The 16172-nt window shown below is 38.6% G+C and overlaps 2 protein-coding genes across 4 annotated transcripts in view; both read left to right on the top strand.

The window, feature by feature from the left end:
• The first annotated feature begins 2389 nt into the window (after window positions 1-2389).
• On the top strand, window positions 2390-12922 carry LOC131709091 (allograft inflammatory factor 1-like). Its single transcript, XM_059010959.1, has 6 exons — window positions 2390-2520; window positions 4992-5053; window positions 7935-8001; window positions 8424-8465; window positions 9551-9713; window positions 11915-12922. Exons 1-6 carry the CDS (start codon window positions 2502-2504, stop codon window positions 12000-12002), a joined length of 441 nt encoding a protein of 146 aa, XP_058866942.1. The 5' UTR covers window positions 2390-2501; the 3' UTR covers window positions 12003-12922.
• A 1101-nt stretch (window positions 12923-14023) lies between these two features.
• The window catches only part of LOC117433694 (protein PRRC2A-like), a 46281-nt gene continuing 44132 nt past the window's right edge, over window positions 14024-16172 (top strand). For all 3 annotated transcript variants that reach the window (XR_009311373.1, XM_059010957.1, XM_059010956.1), the window contains exon 1: window positions 14024-14226. The gene's annotated coding sequence lies outside the window, so the exon portion shown is untranslated. The remainder of the gene's footprint in view (window positions 14227-16172) is intronic.

Raw genomic sequence — 16172 nt, 5'->3', positions numbered from 1 at the left:
CTTTTAACTTTCTTCAGCAATTCCAGAGTTGACTTAGCTGTATGCTTTGGGTCGTTGTCGTGTTGGAAGATAAACTGTCTGCCAATCATCCTAGAAGAAGATGCTATCAATATACTTTGCATGATGTTGTGATGCATGGCTGCATTCATTCAATCTTCAATCACATCAATGTCTCCAGTCCCTGACTTGCTAAAACACCCCCATATCAGGATTGAAACACCTCCATGTATAACTGTAGGTACAAGGCTTTCTTCATTAAAGGCTTTCCCCTTTTTTCTCCAAACATACTATGGTCCATTTTTGGGGAGAAGTTATATTTTATACCAGGGGTGTCAAACTCCAGTCCTCGAGGGCCGCACGGTCTTCTGGTTTTCATTCCAACTTAAGCTCTCAATTAACATAATTGATCTAACTATTTGTTCAATTTGACATATTTCATATTTTTCAAGGTCTTTAACAGTTGATGATTTTAAAAATGCACTTGATTCAAGGTACACTACCTGTGAAACATTTTGAGGCCTGGAGAGAAGTGTTAAATGTGTCCAGTTAATCAGATAATTAGACCAATTAAGTAATTAAGAGCTTGGGTGGAACGAAAGCCAGAAGACGCTGCGGCCCTCCAGGAACTTAGTTTCACACCCCTGCTCTAGACTCAAGGGACCAGAGAATGTTTTTGACAAATGCTTCAGATTCATATTTATTGGCATATTTAAGAGGGTTCATTTTATGAATTTTCTTTAAAAGCGTTTTTTATTATGTATTATTTATTTCTTTGATAGGGCTCTGTAGCCATTTCCTTTGTGTCAGTCTGCTGTGAGCTGCTTTGTCTTGACCATCATCTGCTGTGCTGCCAAAACGCTCTTCAACAGATATTGAAAGTAATAACTTCTTTTTCTGGCTAATTTATAATGCTGCTTTATTTTTTTACAGACTTTTAATGTAAAGGTAGCAATACTTTAGTCATGAACACATATTTTAAATTGACACTTCGATTCTCTACGTAGCGCTCCCATGCTTTTAAATAAGCACTTGACAGAAAACATTTTAATTTTAAAAAATCATATATGGTAATATATCTGGTTTTAAGAAACAACTTTCAGATTGCAAGATATACTTCTTTGTGGTTTGTTTCTGTTTAATTTCCCAGGTGTTGTTTTAAGCATGCCAGTCATTAGGGGAAGCAGCTGGATGGAAGGGGAAGCTGGGTTGAAAACTCTAAAATAAAAACGTCTGCTGCATGTGGTCTGTCACCGATGGTTAGAGTGGTGTGTGTGGGTGGTGACGTCAGGTTCAGGAAGCAACACAGAACAGACTGAAGGTACAGGGCTGAAACTGCCCCAGCAGTATATTAATAAAAAAACACAAATAAACAGTTTAAACAAAAATACACAAGAAACAAAAGGGCACACGGGCCAAAGTAAAACAAACCCAAACCCATAATCTTTTACACAAACGTGTCCCTTGTTCGCTGGCTGGTACCATTCGTCATTACTCTCCTCTCAACTATCTGCCTGGAGTGGGTCTTTTATACTGTGGCTGGAGCCTTAATGACCCATTAACAATAACCTTGTTAAGACTCCAGCCACATCCCCACAGGTTTTATCGGGATGGGGATTTAACCCCATCCACGCCAGCTACATTTTATGAGACTGGCTTATCGCCGGTCTCAAATAATAAATAATACTGTCGGGCGGCTTTCGTCCGTCTGCACAAAAAAACATAATATATATATATATAACAACAACAATACATAAATAAAATACACACAAGGGAAGGGCACAACACAGACCAGCGAGCTAGATGCCAGTCAGGTAGACTGGGCAGAATAGGAGCTGTAAAAACCTAATGTTAGTGCAACTGAACCATTCTGAGGGGTTTCAAATGGGTACCGTAGTGGGAAAACCCTGGTTTGTAGCCCTGGGTTGTTATACTTCGTTTGGACAGCAGGAGGCAGCAAGTACAGTGCTTTTATATGCAAACCTGAACCCCCACTATGGTTTTAGATTGCTTGTAAAGTTGTTCTTATATATTTTTTTAAAACTGCATGACAGAGTATCAAAGTATCAAAGTATTCAGTCAGGTGCGGAACAGCCCTTTAAACAAAAGCGTGTGCTATACATGACAGGTGTTTAATAATTAATTTTTTGTCTGAGGCCTATTGACAGACAGATAGCTGTACTGAATGGCAGTATTTTTTGTTGGTACTGAAAGTTCAGTTTTAATATCCTGTGTGTATATATATATATATATATATATATAGAGAGAGAGAGAGAGAGAGAGAGAGAGAGAGAGAGAGAGAGAGAGAGAGAGAGAGAGAGAGAGATAGCTTGTTTCCCTGCCCAAGCTCAACTCAGAACTTCCTGTTTGGCGGGGGTGGGGGGGTTAGGGGGTTTGGGGTGTTATTAAGCAGTCACTCACAGACACTTTTAAAAGCTCTGAACAAGTTCCTGAAAACTAAAGCTTCCCTTTTCAACCAGCAAAGCGACAAGAACCCGAACAGAATGAGCTTCGATCCACAGGGTAAGAGTATTCACATCAAAAACTGTGTGTATCACTGCGTCTCTGTCTATCCAACTGTCCATCTGATAATCCATGTACCTGTCCATCTGTCTTTCCAACAGTGTGTCTGTCTGTCTGCTCTCAGCAATTCCTTTCCCTATCTATCAATCATCAAAGTTTACTGCAGTATCCCATGGTAAAAGTGTAGTAATGTGTAGTACACTGAAGGCATGGTATGGATAAGCATGTTGGGAGATTATAGAAGGGAAATGTCCAAATGATTTAGCTTCACTGGTAAAACCTAGCTCTGCCACAGCCATCTGATCACCTACGTTGAAAAGCACTGATGAAGGCACTTGCTAAACATTTCTCTGCTTGACTTACTGTCTTATAAGTTTAACCTTGAAAATCGTCCTCTTTTGGAGTAAAAAAAAGCCCTCCTGATTGAAGTAATTGAAGAGCTAATGCAATAAGATCACGTTAATGGTGTTTAGAACCAGCGAGGAATATTACTCAAAAGAAAGAGCTCCACCTCCCTGTAACCAAGTCATAGTCCAGTTTTTTTCTTAATTATAACATTGCAATTTACACTGGATTACGTTTTAACAGGAAGAGAGGAAATGCCTGATAAAAGGTATGGTTGAAATGTGGCCTCCATTACTGCTGTACAAGTGGATTGCATGCTATTGAATTCCTTAATCTAAAGTGATTTTGTCATGGTGAAACTATTTTAATATAATACTGCATGTACTACTACTCATTTTGACTGCACAATTGCATGAACAAATTGCGTAACCCTATCTGTCTCTCAATCTATTTCTCTTTCTGTATTTACTGGGGGTTTTTTTTCAGAAAAGTAATTGTGAAAGTAAGTTTGCTGGAACGTGCTTTCTATTTGTAGAGATTACAATTGACAGTGAGTTCTGCTTTTAGTAGCTCACTCAGCAAATACACACACACACACACACACACACACACATATATTTATATATTTATATTTATAACACAGTATGTGTCAGAAGTGTGTGTTTGTGTGTGAACCTCGCCCTGCTACATAAGAGTGCTTTTCTTGAGGTTCAAAAATAAAATAAGTTATCTCTTGCTTAGATGTTGATCTTTCTTTTAAAAAAACATGATAAGGGGACATTTGGGGGAGGGGAGGCCTGGGTGAATTATAAGTTGTAATAGGTATAATATAATGGTGAGTCGATGTCCTCAGTAATTCATCATAAAACTGCAATAGTGATGTATTGACTAATTGATAAGAAATACAATGAAATAGAAAAATACAATTCGATGACAACCATTCTCTTTCCAGAAGATCATTCTTCCAGTCGCAACGGTTGTCAGTGCATTATAGTTTTAGACAACTTTACATACTGCCCATAATGATTTCTTTTATTAAGACAATATTTAATTATTTGTTTTCTTTTAATAAGAAAAATATAAGAATGATTTTCTCAAATAATGTATCAAGAATATAGTTCTTATTATTCGGAGCCAGGTAAGACATGAATTATTGCTTTGATATTATTTGAGAAAGCTTATGGGGTCTAAAATTCTGTTGCCACCACTGAATTAAAATGTGAAGCCACAGGAAGCAACATTGTGTAATGGTGTTCATATACCCAATTAACAAGGAGTTAATCTACACTTCCCTGTACAAACTGTGTAAGTGAGGCTTGACTGAAGATCTGCTTCTAAAAATAAAATAAATTAAGAAACGGTGTAACGGTAATTAACGGTGAGTAATGGTGACCTAATGCTATACACTATGGGCCTATGCTATGTAAAATGACACCGTCTGAGCCCAGGTAAGGTATACGCTTATCAAAGGTTTCATTAGCATCACAAAGGTAAGCTTTTATTACATTTTTATAAGCGGAACTCCCTTAAGAAATTAAACTTTGAAGAAGGCACCTTATTTTGCCTAGCTGGGATTCTTTTAAGTTTTACATTACCGTTTAGAAATGCTTACCAGAAACCAATAATCCTGACAATAAAGGGTCGTGGAAGCTGAGGTTTTGGCAGGAAAGTTTCCTTCTCAAGACGTCTTTGCCAAAGACTTCACATAAAAGTGAAAATTACACAGCGCTTGTTCGTTCCCTTCAGGTCATTCTGTAACTTCATGAATCCTAATGTTGTAACGTCTATAACTCCTGCATTTATTTATTTATTTAAGCTCCCACAGGCAGCTTCTGTTAAGTTCTGCAGCAGTTTTTAATTCTGCCGAAAGAATGATGCGTTATATGTGACTCACGCGATTAGCATGACTAGTCATCTTGCTCCCTGCGATGGTAGACAGCTTCAAGCACAGTTTTGCAGGGTATCTGTGTAGAGGGTCTAATGTAAGACAGATAGGCCTACATCATTAACCAGCTCAGCTTCGCTTGACTCTTGCCCAAACCACACAAGACAACGTGTCATATACAATAAGTGACACACCACACTAAATAAAACGGTATTAATCTCATATCTTCTTTTTTTTTCAGGAGGCAGAGCATTTGGGCTTCTCAAAGCACAACAAGAGGAAGGACTAGATTCAATCAACCAGGTCAACCACCCTTTAATACTTTCCAATCTAGTTCACTTGTTTTAGCCCCACACTTATAAAGGTTTGCCACTGTCATTTAGCTCATGTACAATGTATTTGCCCTACTTTACCATAGTTTGCTATGTTTTATTTATTTATTTATTTTAACCTCTGGGTGTTACAATGCTTAACTAGGCTTTACCAGGTTCTCACTGTGCTTTCTTACACTTTACTATGCTTTTACTGTGGGGAAATTTAATAAGGGTAGTGACATTATAGGTCCCTCATTTAAGGAGAGCTAACCACACATTATAAACTCATACCCTTTTAATATGACTTCAAAGGGACGAGCTATACAGTGACAATAAATTAACTTTATCAGGAGTCCACCGATAACCTGGAAAAATAATAAGCATTAAAACACACAAGTGTGGATGCAGAACGTTTGTAACTTAAATATAGGCATTGCAATGATTTCACTGCTCTTCATTAATAGCATGTATTTTCAATACACACTCCATTTCACTGGACTTGCACACATCTGGTAATTAAAGACAGACTTTACCATAGTAAATTTGCATGGTAATTTAGCAGTTTTCCCATGCTTTTTCCCATGGTTATACTATGCATTTGTCATCATTTACCGTGGTTTACCACATGTTTTTAAATATGCTTGCCATGCCTCTCTAGACTTTTTCATGCTTACCTATGCTTTACCATGCTTTCACTATGCTATATTACACATGGCTATGCTTTTCTGAATGCTACCATACTTTCTAATAAAACATTTGAAAGCTGTACAGCAAACTTACATGCAAACCTTCTAATCTGCTTTTAATTTCCTAAAGTGATATTAAGTGGAGAGGGCACCAGTTATACACATGTGAGTAATATTAGTGTTCTTAAACAGAGTTTGTCCCCATTGGCTCCTGTTATATTCTGGTCATGGTCATGTTGTTGTAACATCTGAACTCGGGTGAAAACACCTTGACTTAGAATCCCTATTTGAGTAGCTGCAGTAAGAACCAACTAGAATAATAAAGACATCATAAAAAGGACAATAGAAAACTGAGATGTGACGCTTTAGAAGGGATGCATTTGAAAAGGCAATTTTGAAGAGCAATTCACAAAACACTTTTGTTTTTAACACAGAAATATCTTCTCTTGGTTCTTGGGGAAGTATCTACTTTTGTTTTCACTGCCTGGGGGAGTGGAGTGTTTGTTTTGCTGCCATGTGGTAGTCATTTAGAACTGAATCCCAACTCATATAACACTGCTCAAATAGGGAACCAGGCACTGAAGAGATTTGATTTCACTGCAGTATCATTCTGGGGTTCTCCTTTTCTCTTTTTGGGATACCAGAGGCCTCTTGTGACTAACACAGTACACTAAACTAGAACACACTACACTAAACTAAAACACAATACACTAAACTGCACAGTGAAACCTGGGGGTCATCGAAAGGTCTAAACACATGAGGTTGCTTGTTCAAGACAAGACAAGTGTTTCAGCTAGCATTGTGCATTATATGCAGAGTCACTTACAGTAGGACGTTGATTTAACACTAAACTAGAACACAGAACACTAATCTAGAACACAGAACACTAAACAAGAACACAGAACACTAAACTAGAACACAGAATGCTGAACACTAACTAGAACACAGTACACTAAACTAGAACACAGAACACTGAACTGCCAAGAGGCTGTGTGGTCCAGTGATTAAAGTCCAATTCTTGTAACCAGGTCACTAGTTCAAATCCACTGTCACTGCCACTGACTGACTCACTGCGTAACCCTGAGCAAGTCATTTGACCTCCTTGTGCTCCATCCTTTGGATGAGATGTACATCAACAGGATAAATCAACATCCTACTGTAAGTGACTCTGCATATAATGCACAGTTTGCTAGCTGAAACGCTTGTCTTGTCTTGAACAAGCAGCCTCATGTGTTTTGACCTTTTGATGACCCCCAGGTTTCACTGTGCAGTATTTTCTTTAAACAATTGGCTGTTAAAGACTGTTAACCTGTGACAATTTGAGTTCCGCTCTTTAAATTTCAGTCTGACAAGATATGTTCAGTTCCTCTTATCTGAGAAAGATTCAAGATATCTCTGCCTGCAGATCATGCGGAGAGGTCTGTTATAATTCAGTTTCTTCCATTCTTCCATAGCTTCATTAAAGCAGCAGGCAGGCAGACAGTGCCTCACAATCCTGTTCAGTTTGATAATGCAACAGAATTCGATCTGGGTGTTTGTTCACTACAGTCTTCTGTAGATTCATTTCATTTCAAGCACCTTCAAATGACATTTGATCAGCTTTCTGCACTTTCTTCTACCTTTTTATGTTACTTGCAATCCAAGCACTATGCTCTGATATTAAGATTATTGAAGTTATTTCATGTGACCCGGGAAAGTGCTTTGGACTGTTTTGACAAGCCCAGCTCCTTTTCCAAATTCCAGTTAGCATGTTCTCATGGCTACCAGCACTGTACCTTTAATTCAACCCCTTTCTGAACCGGCTTTGTTTTCTGAAAGCAAAGACTCTGCTAATTTTCCTGTGGTTTTAGACTACAAAATGGTGTGCTATCGTAACAATATACGTTGTAATTGTGAGATACGACAATAACTGAGAGAATCTGATAAAAACATCATTAGAAGCTGCTTGCTATTTAAAGTTGCCAACAGTGTCCCAAGAAAGAAAGAGTACAGCGGGCCTTGTTGACATGTGGGTTTGTTTACATTCTCCAATGGAAGGTTGCTCCCCCCTTGATTGCCACCACATGCCACTCTGTGAGCCCAATAGAGGAGAATAGGCATGCTCCTGCTGCTACACACAGAAGCTTTTCAACATGAAATGGCTTCTACATTAAATCTTTTTTTTTTCTTCTTAATTTTTTTAAGGAATTTCTTGTTGATCCAAAATATAGCGATGTAGAAGACCTGGATTCAAAACTGGAAGCTTTTAAAAGTGAGTATAAAGACTTTTGTAATCTCTTCTATATGCAGTACGTTTACTGGCCACTTTATTAGGACCTGTCAGTTAGATGTGGTATTGCCCTGGTGTGGGGCATGTTCACTGGTATGCCCTGGGTCTCTTCATGTCAAGGCTCGGGGCAAACGCTGGTCCAATGCGATATTAGGTACAGGTCCTAATAAAGTGACCAGGCAGTGTATACATCTTTTTATGTAAAGCACTCTGTGAGGCCGACGTGAAAGGCGCTATAAAGGTGTACGTTTCTATTATATTGCATTGTATAATTCGACCGTTTTTATATGTTTGTCCTCAGAGTAACATGATCAAGTACAGTATTATAAATTAAATATCGTCTAAAAAAATGTTAATAAACTGCAGTGAAGTGCCTTAAATCTTGTTCTTATTTCTTGTTCCAGAGAAATACATGGAATTTGACCGGAATGATCATGGAGACATAGGTAGGTTTGCAGAATGAATGAAGCCCTGCATCCAACCCTGGGTTTCAGAGTTACCCTCAATTAAGTATAATTTTAATTTAATACATATATATATATATATATATATATATATATATATATATATATATATATATATATATATATATATATATACACAATTTTCTAATCTTTTATAGCATTTTCAATCATTCTGAGATCTGCTGCTCCTATATTAAGTTCTTATCATTTTTCTCTAAATCTGAAATACCTGCTTTTAAACTGCTTTGAGCTTGCTTGGAGAATCCTAACAGCCAGGCACTGAACAGCCTTCCTCATTCTGTTCACATCATGTGACAATGTGACCTTTCAACTCTGCCAGCCCCACCTACTTTACATGTAAGTAAACAGAGAGAGCAGGTGTGGCTGGTAAAGGAAATCTAAAAATAATAACATTTGAAGGTACTTAAATAAACGGTTTCTTCAGTACAGCGGAATGAACTAAATCCAGGTTACAGGCTGGGACTGACTTGTTTTGAAATCAGACTTGTTTAATTCAAATCCATTTCAATTGGGATTATCTGTCTGTCAGCTCCGGTGAGGATTGCAGGCTGGCAGAACTCAATCTCTACACACTAATGGCGGAAGTTAGAAAGAGAGGCGGGTTTAGATCTCAAACTGACCCCCCCCCCCCCCCCCCCCCGCGCATGAAGGCTGTTCATATATAAGAACATAAGAACATAAGAAAGTTTACAAACGAGAGGAGGCCATTCGGCCCATCTTGCTCGTTTGGTTGTTAGTAGCTTATTGATCCCAGAATCTCATCAAGCAGCTTCTTGAAGGATCCCAGGGTGTCAGCTTCAACAACATTATATACTGCGAGGGAAATAGGAGAGGCTGGTGAATCTGTTTCTAAATAGCAGTTATACAGTGATACATACGGGTGATCTTTTGTGTGTCTGGTTGCTGACTGGATTGTAGACTGGAGATGGAACCGGCGGTAGGCAGCCCCAGTTTGATACTGGGAATGAGATGAGATTGAGTTTCTCAGACTGGTTTCATGGTGCAGATGGAAGTGGGACATTGTCCGTGCTGTGTCTCTCTTGCAGATATGATGGGTCTGAAACGCATGCTGGAGAAACTGGGCGTGGCCAAGACTCACCTGGAGCTGAAGAAGATGATGTCAGAGGTGACGGGCGGAGCCACTGAGACTATCAGCTACAAGGACTTCATCAGAATGATGCTGGGCAAGAGGAATGGCATTCTCAAACTGTGAGTCTACCGGCAGGGGCGTGCTAATACGCCTACTTGTATGCCTTTAAGAAGTATTGAACGGCAGGTATTAAATCAATTTATTGATTAATGTGTTGATTTCACAACAAGAAAAGCTATCCTTCCCTCACATTTACAACAGTACCAATCAAGGGCAATTAACTTCCACACTGTGTACAGCCTCAATATTATTTTCATTGTCAGTACAGCAGTAAAAATATCAGCGCCCCAGATGAGAGGACAAAGCGCTTCCAAACGGCTTTTAAAACACTCAGTGCGGAAGGTAATTGCCATTGATTGGTATCTGACAACAAATACTTCTTAAAAGCAATTACAAGTTCAAGTATCTGCATGCCCCTATCTACCAGTCTGCTATACAGCCCTTTCAAACCGTGCTCCTAAACTCTAGAACTGCAAAACGCATTAGAGACTTCAATTCTGTTCACGCCTCCAGAATTCTTGTAGTTTTTCCTGCGCAATCTTGGACTGCAGAAATAAAAGTAACATGTACAGCTTTGGACAAATGTTTGTGCATCACCCTACAGAATGGACTTATTTTGCTTCATAAAGTCGAATGCAACCTGCTGAATTATGTTACGTTAACATATTGAATTACATACCGCTTTGACGTTTTCCATAGACTTAAAGGGTATATAAGGACCCGCATGAACCTCTCAGAACTACATTTCACATTCCTGCTTACATATGTAACTGAGATGGATTTACCAGTGAGCAGGAGGATGATGGGAAATGTAGTTCTCAGAGGTCCATGCAGGTACATGTGAAGCCATCTTGAGGCAGGGAATGCAATTTAAAAAATTTAAAAAGTGGTCAAAATGTAAAAAAATTAAAAAAATTAAAACAATACACACACCTTATTTAAACAGTTGTAGCAACACATGGGAACATGTAACACTATAAAATAAAAAGGTCCTTATATACCCTTTAAGAAAAAACTGACAACAATTGAAAAATGTGACATTTCGAAATACTGTACTACTATTATGGCTTCCGGTAGACTTTTGCGATATCATTTTGCAGATTCTCTGATCACATGATGTTAAATAAAATATCTAAATAATGTTCCTACAATTATATATTTTTTAATTATGTCTCAATACAAAAATTCTAGGTGAAGCATTTGGCCACAACTGTAGGCAGAACATGAAGGCAGTGAATGTATGTTTCTAAGTGTCTGGTGGCTCCCTCTCATCAAGTTGAGAGTGTATTTTCTCTTTTAATTTTCAGGCCTGTCATACAAAGAGTGCAACAGAAAGGCCACTCTCACCTTGATTAGAGTCAGCCATCGAATATTACAAATCATTAAACATAAACATTTCGAATGCTTTGTCAATGGCATGCGCAGTGTGAGATCTACTCTCAGTGATATTATAAGTGGAGTTGCTGCTGATAGGTTCCAATGGAGACGTGACTTGTAATATGTTGCCATGGAAATACTGAAGGCTGGTGAATTCATTTATAAATAGCAACACAAAAAACGTGATACACCCTTGGCTTTTGTGTAACGCCCGGTTGCAGATTGGCTCGCAGACTGCAGATGGAACTGGCCCCAGTTTGATACTGGGAACCAGAGTACAGATTGAGGTTTACAGACTGCTTTCCTGGTGCAAATTGAAACGTGGCATTAGCTACTAAGTTTATTTCTGATATCTGAGCAGATCACAATACAAAATCAAGGTGCTGAGAAATTGATTCATGCTTTTGTAACTACTGGAATTGATTATCCCTGATGTCTCATTGAATAGGTTGCAGCTAATACAAAATGCTGCTGCAAGAACACTTACACACACTAGCTCTATTTGCCATATATCCCCTTGATTAAATTCACTACATTGGCTTCCTGTGAAGCAGTGCATTTATTTCAAACCGCAGCTCCTCACTTAGGAGGCTCTTCGTAGTTCTGTCCCTCCCTATTTGTGTGACTTATTTCCTGTAACCAGCCCATAATTTGAGATCGGCAAATGATGGCCTCTTGGTTATTCCAAGAACTCGATAGTGTGAGGGCTTGCAGTGTTACAGCTCCTTCACTGGAACGCACTTCCAAATGTTATCCAGGATGCTGAGTCTGGCAGTATTTTTTAATTGATTTGGCCTTTCACTAGTGAGCAGTCTGGAGCTTGTTGTGGTGCGGTGTGGTGTAATAACTACACATGAATCTGCATTGTCTGATTTTTTCCCAGAATCTTGATGTATGAAGGAATGGCAAAGGACGACGGGGAGAAGCCGAGCGGTCCGCCACCCAAGAAGAAGATCGGCGACCTGCCCTGACCCCATCCCAGCATGCAACGGGGGGAAGGGGGGGGAGGGGGGGTGTTAAACAGTGTCAGATCTCAATGCCGCCGTTCTGAAGCCTGTTTCTTTTCACTGTTGTGTTCATTCAGGGATGTTGAAGACTTCATCCACTTCTGAAATATGGTTATCTTAACTGATGTGTTCTTATTCTTGCTTCGATTCACTGTGTCTAATTTCTGGTTTCAGTATTTTTAAGCACCCCTGTGCCCTCCAAAAGGCTGTCGATCATGTCCTCTCTCTAAGTTCAGCTGGTACACCCGAGTGTAACCATTAACCTGTCCCCCTGCAACACTCTGCCCCCAGTGGATGTAAGAAGTACTGCATTTTTTTTTTAATGTGGTATTTCCAACGGATGCATGTCTTACATCAGCTAGGGGGCAGCGTGTCGCAGGGGGACAGGTTAATGGTTGCACTCCTGGTGTACCCGCTGAACTTAAGATAAGTTTTATTTTTCTGAGGCCACAGGGTTGTTTTAAACTTCTGAGATTTAAAACGTTGCCAGGATGTGATGACTGATGCAGAAAATGAAAGCGATTTTAAACAAGAAAAATCATTTAACGTGCTAGAACAGATCCATAGCAAGCTGCTCTTTAATAACAGCAGAAGAATTTATAGAGACAGCAAGGGTAACAAAACAAAACAAAAATGCCTGCTAAGCTTACTGCCGTATCCCATGGTAAAAGCACAGCAAAGTCTAGTAACACACAAGGAAAGAAACCATGGCAAAGCTATAAACCCTCCCCTTAGAAGAGTTTAAAAATGACTGTGAAAATGCTAGAGAAAACATGCTAAAAACATACGAATAGAAATAGTGTGAAAGTAGTAGCAACGCTGTATGGCTCAATATGTGAATGGTGTCTTTACATGTGCACTCAATAAATAAAGAATGGAACGGTCTTACTGTGCTTTTCTATGCTGTAACAGTCTTGCTAGTTTTGATTCTCAATGCCACAACACCCTCTTGTGGTAACCTCTGGTACTGATTATCCACCCGATCTGATTGAGATCAGTCGATTCAATGGGACATTAGCAAGCAAAAATCATCCTATAGGAATGGGCCAGTAGGTACCTACTAGCCTCCCAACAGGTAGACTAGGTCCGGATCAAGCGCTTTAATGGACGTCAGATGTAGTAGCCGCTAGAGGGCGCAAAAAGCGCTGTTAAAATAATAGTAAAAATTACTTTAATAGTAACACAGTTAGGCTTAGGGGTTGAGATTAGGTTTCGGGGTAAGCATTAGGTTAGGAGTAGACATTGGGTTTAGGGGTATGGGGTAGATTTAGGGGTTAGTAGGCTAGTAGGTACCAACTGGCCCATTCCTATGGGTTGATATCTGCTCGATAACGTCCCATTGAGTCGATTTATCGCAATCAGATCGGATTATCCCCTGTTGCTTATTTTTTTTCGCGATTAAGCACATAGCTAAAATCGGGTATATGTGTGGAGTAGTGGTTAGGGCTCTGGACTCTTGACCGGAGGGTCGTGGGTTCAATCCCTGGGTAGGGGACGCTGCTGCTGTACCCTTGAGCAAGGTACTTTGCCTAGATTGCTCCAGTAAAAACCCAACTGTATAAATGGGTAATTGTATGTAAAAAAATAATGTGATATCTTGTAACAATTGTAAGTCGCCTTGGATAAGGGCGTCTGCTAAGAAATAAATAATAATAATATATTCTACTCTGCAATGCTCAATGCATTTGCTTGCAATTTATTTGATTTATGTTCTAGATGCTACTGTGGTCTTGATAATCCCGTGTTGTCCAATCCAATTTAAAAGCGTTTTTTAAAAAAAATTAAACTATAATAATCGACACCCTGCACCATTTCTCAAATGGCAGTCGGCGAGGTACTGAATATATAGCATAAATTATGCAATGATATGCAATGATATGCCGCATGGGCGGGGTTAAAAGCAAATGCAAAGAAGACCCGCCCATCTTTACGCGCTGATTGGTTGCTTTTTGAGACGTAGAGTATTTCTTCACTGATTATGCTAATCTAAAGCTCTGGCCCCGCCTCTTCGACTCTGGCGTCTCCAGTAGCCGTTGACGGCTCCTCTGGAGTAGTGACGGTTCAGTGTCTCTTTTTTTTATTTTATTTAATAACTACTTCAATCCGTTTACATCCTGCTTTTAATCCCCGATTTGCTTCGGTTTTAATCCAGATTCCTGACATTAGAGACCCGGTAGGACGAGCCCAGGTCGGTATCTTTTGGTTTCGGTCAATTTTAAGAGGCGAATTTGAAGGATGAAAGTCAGAAGGGTTAGGGTTTGAATTTTCCAGCGCTGGTTTGTTGTTGTTTGTTGTGCAGCAGCCGATACCCGCAGCCATTTTGTTTTGTCTTGTATTTTTCAATGTAGGGTTTAGAAATGTCTGGCTACCCGGTGGTAGCTGTGTTTCTTGTGAATGTAGTCCCGCTTGCTGGTAGCATTATCACCCATTTCCAAATGAAACCAGTTTAAAAGAAACAAAAACGCATTCGGTGGACAGCCATTGCGTGAGACATTTTGTATACACGCACACATTTAAGCCGGGGTGCCTATGGAGAAATATAATCACAGCATCGTTGTAATATATGTATTTATATTGTCCCCTTTCTGAATATCAATTAGGCACTCTGTTGTTAAAATAAGTAACTCAGTTTACATTATACCCTAGTTGCACGTACTCTAGTCGCCTTGAATATTTTGTGTGTTTAAAATAACTTACTGTTTCCCGGAATACGTGTTCTTTTTTTTTTTTTTTTTACAAATAAAATGTAATTTATAAAAAAAAAAAAACAATTTTTTTTTTCTAACTAATAATATTGTCGTGCTTAGTCTTTTTTTAAGGCAGGCGGTTTTTCTAGTCGCCAAGCCGTTAACAAAACATGTTTTTTGATTAAACTGAATTTAAGTATTTACTAACTAATCTGGGCATCTGATTTGGAAACATTTCGTGATTTAATACAGTTGAATTATTTTCTTTCGAATGGTTTAAATTGCAATTAATATGCTTTTCTGGGCTCGCCCCATTCAATGTATGCTTTTACTTTCTTTTAAAATGCGTCATAAATCCAGAAAGTCAAGTTTGATAAACTTTACCGTTCTGTAATCTAAATTTGATTCGTACTTCTCTTTCAAATGTATGTATGTATGTTTGTATGTGTATAAATAATTTACAGAATCGTGTTTAACATTCATTGCCCCCGTACCTTTTATTTTGTTTTGAAATAAATACGTCATAAATCCAACAGTTCCAAAATGCATTTTTAGAATACATACGTAAAATGTACTTTATTACTCTTGAATCCATTTATTTGTTCGTTTTTATATCACTATTTTATTTTAGTAAAATGCATTTTCCCTGCGCATCGCATCTTGTTTCCATCAAGATTTGAAGACTGGATTTATACATTTCGAAACTGTCAACAAAGGGACACGAATGCAGAATTAAAATAATGCAGATGGTTGTGTTTTATATTATACAAACCAATTATTTAAAGAGCGTAGTCGCAGTTATATATAATATACGTGTGATGCATGGGGGCCTACATCCTTTTGTGTGAGCGTCTGGAGGGACGTGCGCATCCTGCCTAGTGGTGGTAACTGTTTGTCGTGTTTTAATTTAATAAAGTTTATTGATGACTGTTTATACCTGTAGGCCTCGCATCGTACATTTTATAATTTATTAAAAATACAGATGCGTATCCATCAGCAGAACGACTCCATAGAAGATTTGGTGTTGATTGAGTGCTTTTTGTAAAAATAATGGTGCAAATGCGTCCATCTATTTTACTGTTAATACACAGGATGTTTTTAGGTTGGTATCCACACCTGGCTGTCTTCAGAATCCCAAACCTATCGGATTTATCCTTTGTTGATGTAGTATGGTACTTCAACTCTGGTTAAGAGGAAGACATTTTACTAACTTTTATGTTTTCTTTTTAACATAGCAAGTCTTTCCTGCTAATACAATGTATTTGTTTTTATTCTACCCCTGGTGCAGTTTTTATTTGCATTATGTACTTGTTTTATATGCTAACCTTCTCCATCCTATCATGTTTCACAAAAAGTAACATGTATAGTGTAAAATTTAATAATTGTAAAGGAAATGTATAAAAGTACAGATACTCAACATTAGTTATAATGTATTTTATTTATGCCT

The sequence above is a fragment of the Acipenser ruthenus genome, chromosome 41 (assembly GCF_902713425.1).
Source record: "Acipenser ruthenus chromosome 41, fAciRut3.2 maternal haplotype, whole genome shotgun sequence".
Classification (NCBI taxonomy): domain Eukaryota; kingdom Metazoa; phylum Chordata; class Actinopteri; order Acipenseriformes; family Acipenseridae; genus Acipenser; species Acipenser ruthenus.
The sequence above is the reverse complement of the archived record's forward strand: the minus strand, read 5'-3'. Positions and strand labels throughout refer to the sequence as shown.

What these genes read in the sequence shown, in the direction of transcription:
- LOC131709091 (XM_059010959.1), top strand. An exon ending in AAAACTGGAAGCTTTTAAAA is followed by an intron (nt 8,002 to 8,423) that starts GTGAGTATAAAG and finishes TTCTTGTTCCAG; the next exon opens with AGAAATACATGGAATTTGAC. An exon ending in AGGAATGGCATTCTCAAACT is followed by an intron (nt 9,714 to 11,914) that starts GTGAGTCTACCG and finishes ATTTTTTCCCAG; the next exon opens with AATCTTGATGTATGAAGGAA.